This window comes from Prunus avium, chromosome 5 (assembly GCF_965620075.1).
Source record: "Prunus avium chromosome 5, drPruAviu1.hap1.1, whole genome shotgun sequence".
In the NCBI taxonomy this organism is placed as follows: Eukaryota; Viridiplantae; Streptophyta; class Magnoliopsida; order Rosales; family Rosaceae; genus Prunus; species Prunus avium.
Genome location: NC_142288.1, coordinates 10744395 through 10755096, shown reverse-complemented (window position 1 = coordinate 10755096; position 10702 = coordinate 10744395). Strand labels below are relative to the sequence as shown.

At 36.7% G+C, this 10702-nt stretch overlaps 1 protein-coding gene across 2 annotated transcripts; it reads right to left on the bottom strand.

Moving 5' to 3' along the window:
- Positions 1–3486: 3486 nt before the first annotated feature.
- On the bottom strand, positions 3487–6358 carry LOC148294272 (protein FAR1-RELATED SEQUENCE 5-like). Of its 2 annotated transcripts, XR_015835836.1 has the most exons (3): positions 4187–6358; positions 3960–4103; positions 3487–3693 (listed from the first exon to the last, which is right to left on the bottom strand). XR_015835836.1 is itself a non-coding variant. In XM_088253125.1 (2 exons), exons 1-2 carry the CDS (start codon positions 6331–6333, stop codon positions 4010–4012), a joined length of 2241 nt encoding a protein of 746 aa, XP_088109251.1. In that variant the 5' UTR covers positions 6334–6358; the 3' UTR covers positions 3487–4009. The 2 variants fall into 2 exon arrangements, 1 of the variants encoding a protein (XP_088109251.1); XM_088253125.1 differs by having other exon boundaries at positions 3487–4103.
- Positions 6359–10702: the final 4344 nt, after the last annotated feature.

The window sequence follows — 10702 nt, the reverse complement described above, 5'->3', positions numbered from 1 at the left end:
AACTATCTTATGGGACCATTATGTCAGTCGTCAGTAATTCGTCAATTTTGTATGAATGAATGAAATGTTTGGATGCAGTAAATTAAGCTATACAAATAATGGGTTATTCATGGACTTTTTTATGATGTTATACAATACTTGGAATGTAATTTGTTCTTTTTATTTTTCAAAACATCCCTTCACCCTAATAAAGGGAAAAACAAATTAACAAATTGAAGAAGAGAGAAACTGATTAACACCAGAAATGGTCTATTCTCACTCAAAATAACAATAAAAATAATAATTTCGAGTAAATATAATTAACAAATGTAGAGGCTAAAAAGTAATATAATAATAATGTAGGGTAAATAATAATAAAATACTAATATAGCGTAACCATGAAACAGGGAATTCAGTAAGGAAGATGAAGTGTCAATGAGTTCGTATCAATTTTCGGAACATTTTTATCATTTTTGTGTATTTAGTTATGAATTTCATAAGAAAAAACAATAAAATAAGAATTTAGGGTAAAAACCAAGGATGTGGCCATGTGTATTGACGTACACTTGTGCAAGTGGTGAAAGGTGATGCGCTCAGATCGCGCCAGGTGTCAACTTCCGATTATTTTGGCTTTTTTTAGTGCAAAAATCTTGAAAAAAGTTAAATAAATTGTAGGAAAATTGGAAAAATGCCCCGAAAATTACTCCGGCCTCCTTGTGACGTTATACAACTGGGGGAAGCTAGAAATCATCAATTTCATAAAGAAAAAATTTGAATGCCTTTAGATAACTCACTTTCCTCTTAACCCTAGCTATATACGTTGTTAACTTTAACCTAGATAACCTACATCAACAAGCATCTCCCGTGAATGCTCGAAATTGTCTTTTAAAATGAATAACCATGAAACGGGGAATTCAGTAAGGAAGATGAAGTGTCAATGAGTTCGTATCAATTTTCGGAATATTTTTATCATTTTTGTGTATTTAGTTATGAATTTCATAAGAAAAAATAATAAAATAAGAATTTAGGGTAAAAACCAAGGATGTGGCCATGTGTATTGACGTACACTTGTGCAAGTGGTGAAAGGTGATGCGCTCAGATCGCGCCAGGTGTCAACTTCCGATTATTTTGGCTTTTTTTAGTGCAAAAATCTTGAAAAAAGTTAAATAAATTGTAGGAAAATTGGAAAAATGCCCCGAAAATTACTCCGGCCTCCTTGTGACGTTATACAACTGGGGGAAGCTAGAAATCATCAATTTCATAAAGAAAAAATTTGAATGCCTTTAGATAACTCACTTTCCTCTTAACCCTAGCTATATACGTTGTTAACTTTAACCTAGATAATCTACATCAACAAGCATCTCCCGTGAATGCTCGAAATTGTCTTTTAAAATGAATAACCATGAAACGGGGAATTCAGTAAGGAAGATGAAGTGTCAATGAGTTCGTATCAATTTTCGGAATATTTTTATCATTTTTGTGTATTTAGTTATGAATTTCATAAGAAAAAAATAATAAAATAAGAATTTAGGGTAAAAACCAAGGATGTGGCCATGTGTATTGACGTACACTTATGCAAGTGGTGAAAGGTGATGCGCTCAGATCGCGCCAGGTGTCAACTTCCGATTATTTTGGCTTTTTTTAGTGCAAAAATCTTGAAAAAAGTTAAATAAATTGTAGGAAAATTGGAAAAATGCCCCGAAAATTACTCCGGCCTCCTTGTGACGTTATACAACTAGGGGAAGCTAGAAATCATCAATTTCATAAAGAAAAAATTTGAATGCCTTTAGATAACTCACTTTCCTCTTAACCCTAGCTATATACGTTGTTAACTTTAACCTAGATAACCTACATCAACAAGCATCTCCCGTGAATGCTCGAAATTGTCTTTTAAAATGAATAACCATGAAACGGGGAATTCAGTAAGGAAGATGAAGTGTCAATGAGTTCGTATCAATTTTCGGAACATTTTTATCATTTTTGTGTATTTAGTTATGAATTTCATAAGAAAAAACAATAAAATAAGAATTTAGGGTAAAAACAAGGATGTGGCCATGTTTATTGACGTACACTTGTGCAAGTGGTGAAAGTTGATGCGCTCAGATCGCGCCAGGTGTCATCTTGCGATTATTTTGGCTTTTTTTTAGTGCAAAAATCTTGAAAAAATTTAAATAAATTGTAGGAAAATTGGAAAAATGCCCCGAAAATTACTCCAGCCTCCTTGTGACGTTATACAACTAGGGGAAGCTAGAAATCATCAATTTCATAAAGAAAAAATTTGAATGCCTTTAGATAACTCACTTTCCTCTTAACCCTAGCTATATATTTTGCAACAACCAACATCACAAGTATATTTCCCTAATATTAATTATCTAAGTTTTAATAATACAATAATTAGTTTCCTTTCATATAAAAGGCTGTAAACGTATCTGTTTTGTTATAATAATCCACATATATAATAATTGGACAATGCTCTGAAGCCATCATGGGTGCGTGCATCTAGATCTTTGAACACGTCAACGCTATTCAATAAGTTGTCAATATGGCTCCGTCCTGGGTTCGTAGTAAATATCTCTATCATGTCAAATCACATCGTTCGATGGCCTGACACCAGTCAAGCAATTTTGAAATAGTACTGAATATTTGTCCTAGTCTATATGAGTGATTAGAACTTCACACAATATTTTATTTTTCACAATATATGTTGCTTTGAGGGATTCCCTAAACATATAATATAAAGAAAGATAGAAAAAGTGTCACATGAAACAGTACAAACAACAACATATAACTGGGACAAATTAGAAGTATATTTCCTTAATGTTCATTATCTAATTTATAATAACACAAGTATTACTTTCATTTGCTTCATATATAATTATTGGGACTATGTATTGCAATTCCTTGTGTCTAAAATTGTATTTTGCAAAAACTGAAATATTATTCAATAAGTTGTCAATATCACCACGCGTTGGGAATCAGTAAAGTCGCATTATCATGTCCCTTCACATTAAACAGATGGCGTACTTTTTTGAAAAAATTGACACGTCAGTCATAAGTAACACTCTCCTTATTCACTTTACATGCCAATGTGCTATACATTCTTTGGTGAATGATTTATGGGTTATTTATATAACAAAATATTACAAATATTGCTGAATATTTATTTCGTCTATATGAGTGGGGACACGAGTGACCATAAGCACGTGCAAGCTGCTCGGAAAAAGCTGACCCATACGACCGAGTGAATATGGCTACCATTGTTCAGTTGGTTGGGGTGATCGTGATATTGCTAAGAGGGAGCACATAAAATGCTTTGCAATGTAATTTTCTTGTGTGTGCGAAATTACGAGTAGTTGAAATGTTGGTGTACACTTTAATATTCTCCAAGCATTCGAAATGTGATTAGCTGCAATGTACTTATCATGCATAGAAGATGTTGTATTGTAGTTTGTATTTTACACGCTGATTTCTAATCATTGTGTTCCAACATAATGCAAATTTCAAGTATCCTTCAGGTACGAATGTTTACAAAATCGTGCACCAATATTGCTTCATAGTCAAGGTCAGATCTTAATAACCAGTCAAGCACTAGAACATAACATTAGGAAAAATTGGTTGCTGCTGTAAATGATTAGTGTTGCTAGAAATGATTCGTGCTGGAAATCATTACTGCTGATGGAAACAACAGCTCCCTGCTGGAAATGCTACATTACCCTGTGATATAATCAATGAATCTGTGTCACTCGTTCATAATTCAGCATAAACTACCCATTGTACATGGTAAAAGTCATTGCTTCTTCACAAAACTCAAAATTTGATACTTTATCAAATGTCTATGAAAATTTCCAAATAGGGAGAAGACATGTAAAATTAACATGTGTCCAAATTTCATGCAAGAAGTAAACCAACCAAATTTCCATTTCAATTAGCAGTGGACATGAACAAACAAATAAAATAAAACTGCATATAGAAAACTTAACCTGATCATTAGCCTTCATAACAACCGGCCTTTGTATAATACAAACATAAATCATTCGGTAGGTCCGTGCATCCTGTAAAATTCGTCGAATAATGGGTCACTGAGATCTATTGGAGTTGATTCCTCATTGTTTGACGGTGATGTCCTGCATAAACACCAAACACAAGCACATAAAAAATTTAACTATTCAAATTTTAGGTGTTATTATAAATAGTTTTAACATCTTACGGTGTGTTCAAATTTCTTGGGCATTGTCTTCTATCATGACCAATGTCTCCACACTCCCGACAGTGTCGAATCCCTCGCTTCATTGGCTTTTCCTTTGCTCCCGTTACTTGTTTCCACCTTCCTTTGCACCTTACTCTCTTAGGGTCTTTCATATATTGTGTTTGAGAGCTAGACCCTCCAACTTCGTTATTACTTGGTCCATCCTTCAACAACTTCAACTTCACCCGCAAACTTTTTAGAGTCTCTGACACTACCTCACATCCTTCTTCACACATTAATGCATCCTCAACCACATCTGAAGCAAGTCGGGACATTATACTCCGCTTTATTAAAAGACCAGGATCTGCAGAGTCTTTAATTTCGTTGCCATTTGCATCTGACACCAATCCAGCTTTCGTAGTTTTCTTCCACCTTTTCAAAATATATTTATCGGGCATATATTCAATCTGGTCCCTTCTGAACAATGCTAGGATGTGCTTGCAAATAATCCCAACAAATTCAAATTTTTTGCAGCTACACGATGCGTGGTCAGAATCTTTGACATATACGACTTCTGCCACTCTTGTTTGCCAATTTTTCCTTTCGCTCACATTAAAGACAACTTTTGAAGCATCCTCTGTTTTGAGCTCTAGGAAACATGCTGTACTTTGTATTAGTTCTTTCTCAAACTTTTGAAACATTGCCCTTGTGTACAAGGTAGCCATTTGTTTGTTCATTGGCATTGGTAGAATACATTGAGCCACTTCAAATGCATCTACGTGATCAGCAGCTAACTCTTTTTGACGTTGATGGGAAAGTGCCCTCTCAAATCGTATTATGAAATCCATCAACGAATTTCTCCTTGATATGTATTGCTTGAAGAAAGCATGAGAACCTTCCGCTCTTTGGCTGCTTGACATTCCAGCGGCAAAAAAGTCTCGTGCGTAGGCTGGAACCCAAGATTCCCTTAAATCAAACATTGAACTTAGCCATTGATGGTCAGTCAAACCAGCCTTTGTAACCACAATATTCCACTTTGCATCAAACTCATCCTTATTGTCAGTATCCCATATGGCTTTCTGAAATTCACGCCAATACTCCTTATAAGCAGAATGTGGTAACTTAACATGGAACTTTGATGTGATGTGCCATATGCAAAGCCGATGAAATGTAGTCGGGAAGGCTATTGAAATCGCTCTGGTGATGGCCGCATCTTGATCTGTAATGATCGTTTTAGGTTCGCCACCTTGCATGGCTTTCTTAAACTCCTCAAACATCCAAATAAACGACTCAGTCGTTTCCTTGCTCAAAAATGTGCATGCTAAGACAATTGTCTGACCATGGTTATTAACTCCCAATATTGGTGCAAATGTCAAGTCGTATCGATTCGTGTTGAATGTGGTATCGAATACAACAACATCTCCATACAACCGGTATGCCCGTCTAGAAGTTGCATCTGCCCAAAAACATCGACTAAACCTGTCTTCGCCATCTCCCTCAATCTTGAAATAAAAAGCCTCATTTTTTTTCTGTTCAGCCATAAAATACTCGGTCACTAGTTCAACATCGTGGTTCCTCAGCTTCCCATTCACACTACATTCAAGATTGTAAATATCCTTTTTGATAAAACCGATTTTATCCATTCCTCCGGATTGCACCTCGAAAATACTTACCTTCTGATGAATGGGGATGTTAACCGAACCCAACTGTTTTGTAAGTACTTTTGTAGAATCCGAAATACAACGGTGTGATCTCAATAAATGCACTCTTTCTGAGGCTGTCATCTTATGATTGTGTCCCTCTGCAAAAAGAGAGATGGCATACTTCTTGCTCCCATTTGTCTTCACAACCACAATCTTAGCTTTGCAATTGCATCTACTTATTCCCCGCTGTCTTTTTCTCTCCCGAGTTTCATCTTTCCTGTATGCACCTTGTTTGCAACAAACAAATTCTTTCCTTAGAATCTCTTTCTTATATGTCCCCCGAAAGCTGGAATGAAGTCGAATACCAAAGCCAGCCAAGAATGCATATCTGTTATAGAAATTATAAGCGAGGTCAAGCGAGTCGAACTTCATCCCAACCGCTGGTGTTTCCTCATTTCTTACTTCAGGAATGTAAACCATCCCATTAGCTGTTACACAGTCATCACTCTCTGAGCCCCCAGACATTTTACCCACATATATTTTTGAACTACTTCTATATCACTGCATAGCAAATATTAATTCATTAATCAATCATTACTGCATTACAACATATCAATGCATTCCACTTACACAAAACATCGCCCAAATTGACACAAAAAAGACGCATAGCCTAGCTTGTTTGTAAGAGCCATTATTACACAAAATTTAATAATAGTTACGTCATCTCTTGTGCAATAATCTGGAAAAAATAACATTAGAACCAACATGTTCAACTAAGAACACAAATGTAATTCAAACCAGCAATTACAGAACTTCTCCCAATATCCTCTCCAAATGCTTACTCCTAATGCCATTAAGCCTAAGTTTAGGATCTTTTACCTACATTTTATAATTTCCCACCCCCACCAAAAACAATCAACTAAATATATTGAATATTCATAAGGAAATGACGCATTATTGACAGAAAACTGACGCATTATTGACGGCAGAATAACACATTATTGACCGCAGAAATGACGCATTATTGATGCCACAAATGACGAATTTCTCACCCTCACAAAAAACAAACCAAACCCAATAAAATCAATCCAGCAACAGTAAACTTACCTCTCAAACTCAAGCGGGAGCTCCGAAGTCAATCAGCTTAAGAGAATGTGGTGGACATTAGAGAAGACTCTTTGGTAGTGGAGACTCCATCTCTACCACAATTGAGGAACAAATGCTGCTGCGGCGTCTAGCTACAGAACCCGATATGCTACTTTGCTTTAATCTGGAATCTCGTGTGTTGAATGAAAAAGAGAAGGGGTTTTCACTTCAGCCATAGAATCAAAACAGGGCAATAGCTAGATAAGAGCCATTAATCGTCATACCGAGGATGCCATAGATCGCAGGCCTCCCAAGGAGCTGATGACAATGGAGCGACTATAGGGTTTGGGAGCTTTGGATCTTTCTAATTCTGGGTTTGCGTTACATTCAAAAACAGAGGATTGTGTTCTTGAATTTTTCAGAGAGGGAAATATCTTCAACTGAAGTTGGGTTTCCAACGGGTCAGATTTCAACCCGGTTCTACATGCACCCTCTTTTAAAAACTCACCGTTGGATGAAATCCAATGGCTCTAACATACCCCTAAAAAAAACCCCTTATAACTTTCCCCTCACTATAGAAGCTCCCCTCACAAATTAGGCTGGCATTTTTTCCCAACTTTGGGGCTTGACTTCACTTGTAAGTAGATATGGCATTCATGTCGTTTTTTCAGTGTTCGTGTCGTTTTTGTGTTAACTCGCTTTTCTTAACGGGGTGACACGACACGACATGATAAGAAAACAGTTGAAAATGTCAAACACGAACACGACCCGTTACAATTCACGAATCACAAGACAATTCGTTAAGAATTAAAAAATAATAATATATAAAAAAAAGAAATTTTAAACAATTAAAAAATCAACCAGTGCACCAAAAAAAAAAAAAAAATCAACACAGTCCATAGACGAGCTCGAAGGTGAGATTGGAGATGCCCTACGAGTGGCCCTCAAAGGTTTGGGCAGTGGAGATGGTGGGAGTGGAGAAGGAAGAGTCATCGGAGAAAGTGAGGGAATAGGTGGGATCGATTGGTGAGGGAGGGAGACAAAGGGGGAGGTGGTTGGGATGGCTCATGGTGGTTGGGTGGTGTAGTGGCTGCTTAAGACTCTCAAGTTGAGAGAAGAAGAAAGCTCAAAGGTTGCTGGGTTTGAGAGAGAGAGAGAGAGAGAGAGAGAGAGAGAGATGGAGTACTAAGAGAATCAGGGAAATGGGGGAGGAAGAGACAAAAGAGAAGAAAGAGAAGAAGAAAAAAAAAAGAAAAAAAAGAAAGAGATAAATTTATAAAAATATCCCTGAGCTTAACGGGTTAACGGGTATTCGTGAATTTACACAACACGACATGATAGCTTAACGGGTGGCTAACGGGTCAACACGATATCAACACGACACGATAACTTAGACCCGAATACTAAATTTTTCATGCGAATTCGTGTCGTGTTAACGGGTCGTGTAAAATATTGCCAGGTCTACTTGTAAGAGCGCTTCTACTCATTTGTCATGGTAAAGAGTAAGGACAAGTAAGGGCAGTGGCGTAGCCAGGAATTCCCTTAAGGAGGGTCAACATTATTAGATTGAGAAAGACGTAGTGAACATTAACATAATATATTTTTTTTAATATGTTATAATTTAATATCATCTTCCAAAATCATAACCGCATCGCACAATGAATTACAAAGAAATAATTTGACATGAATCAAATCAAAATGCATTGCTCAAAAGAGAACTGAATAGCTGGTATTGGGAGATTTACTTGACTGATGGCCGATTCAATAACAAAAACTGTAAGAGAACCCAATAAATGAAAGAATAGAACGGTTGAAGTTAGAAAGGACAAATGGAGTAATAATGAAATGCATAATCATGGGGGAAAGATCAATATAGGAAAAACTATAGAAGTAAAGAATAACAATTAACTAGAGTTAGAAAGTTAGAAGGGTTAGCTATAAATGAAACCCAAGAAAATCAAATATAACACATAACAAATGCATTTATTGCATAATTTGGAGGAGGGTTAGCTGACCCTTGTGGGTAGGGATGACAATTTTCCCTGCGGGTAAGGGTCTTCGCGGGGATTCAACCCTAATGAGTCGGGTATGTGTTGTGTGGATTTCAGCTGCACCAAAATGGATTAAGCTGCATCCTCAACTTGTGATACTCGCAAGTGCACGAGCCGTTTGGTAGTATAGCATATGTAAGTGCGAGGTCGATCCCACGAGGATTGGTGATTGAATGATCCAATTTAGTTTCCCTACACAAAATAGAAACAAAAACAAAGAACATAAAACAAGGAAGAAAGAAATAAGTAACTCAAGCAAATAAGTTCCCAAGTTCAATTTAGATTAATGGATTGATTCTAGCTAAAGTATGATTAAGCCATGGTGTGTGGTCATAACCTTGTGTTCCGAATTCCCTAATTTGATCATTTGTTGTCTAACCTAAAATTAAGCATTAGGAACCCATTAAGCATAGAAGAACATTTTAAACAACCAAGTATGTATCTAATCCCTGTTGTCGAATGTCCATACATACTCTTCCTATTCATAGTTCAATTCGAATTAAAGCATGGTGTATACTCTTAATTCAAACCAAGATAGCTAACATGCAAGCCTAAATGGTGTCAATCATTCAAACTAGCATATTAACTTATAAGCATAATGAATAAGAACAAAAACCATAATTGAAACTTGGAAACTAATTCAACTTGAAAACTTAAGAAAAGAATTTACATTACAAAGAAAAATAAATTACAACTAAGAAGTAAAAGGAAAGCTAGAATTGAGAACTAGAAAGCAAAATTAAGAGAATTTGAGGGAGAGAAGGGAAGGGAGCTCTAGAGAAGTGTTTGAGAGCTCCCCCCCTTGGGGTGTGTTTACAAGCTTAGAGAACTTCCCTATTTATAGGCCTAGGGGAAGTGAAAATCTGAATTCAATATGGCTAATGCATACAACACTTGTTTTATAAAATCTGAAATGGTTGATGCACTTGTATTAGAAAATCTAAATTGGGTGATGCACTTGTATTAGAAAATCTTGAATTGGTTGATGCACTTCACCAATAGATCCCACCAGCAGCCCTAGCTCATCTTCATGCCACCATGACCAAGCTTCCAACCAGAAATAATAGCTCATCCTGAGGTCAGCATGACCAGCAACTTCAAGGGCTTACGAATTGGGCTTCCCTTAATCAAATTAAGACTTTAAGCACTCAAACTTGAAGTTCAGAATGTCTTCTTTCCAGCCATATATCATTTGGGCCAATCCAAGGTCGGAGGAGGAAGTTAAGGCCAAAACAAATTGCTAACTCATTTTGCGCGCTGATAAAATCCATCCTGCGCATGGCTCTGTGTTTGCTAGGTAACAGACTCCATATTTATCCAATGGGGCTGAATTTTGGATATGTTATAGTACACACCCATTGGAACAACTTTCATGAAAAATGCTGCCTCATCCGAGCTGTGTAGGTTGCTGAAACAAAGCTTGCAATATGACCTACGGAACTGGACTGGCAGGGGGCTGTAGCCAAAATGAGTTTGTCTTTTAAGCTCTTCATCCATTCATCCAAATTAGGCCTTAACATGCTTGAATTGCATGAATTATGCTCTCTTGCTCTATTTGCCTACAAAACACACAAAGGGAGGCAAATAACTTAGAAATCTAAGAAACTAAGCAAAAGAAGTAAGTAAATAGGGCATGTATATGTATGAAATTATGAGCTTAACAGTATGAAGGACAAAAAATGGGTATGGGGGCAGGTACGGGGAATTTTTTGGGTATGGTGTTCGAAGAGGGTCGGGGATGGTATTTTAATCCCCAA

What these genes read in the sequence shown, in the direction of transcription:
- LOC148294272 (XM_088253125.1), bottom strand. Translation starts at nt 6,333, where the DNA reads ATGTCTGGGGGCTCAGAGAGTGATGACTGTGTAACAGCTAATGGGATG. An exon ending in CCAAGAAATTTGAACACACC is followed by an intron (nt 4,104 to 4,186) that starts GTAAGATGTTAA and finishes GTGTTTATGCAG; the next exon opens with GACATCACCGTCAAACAATG.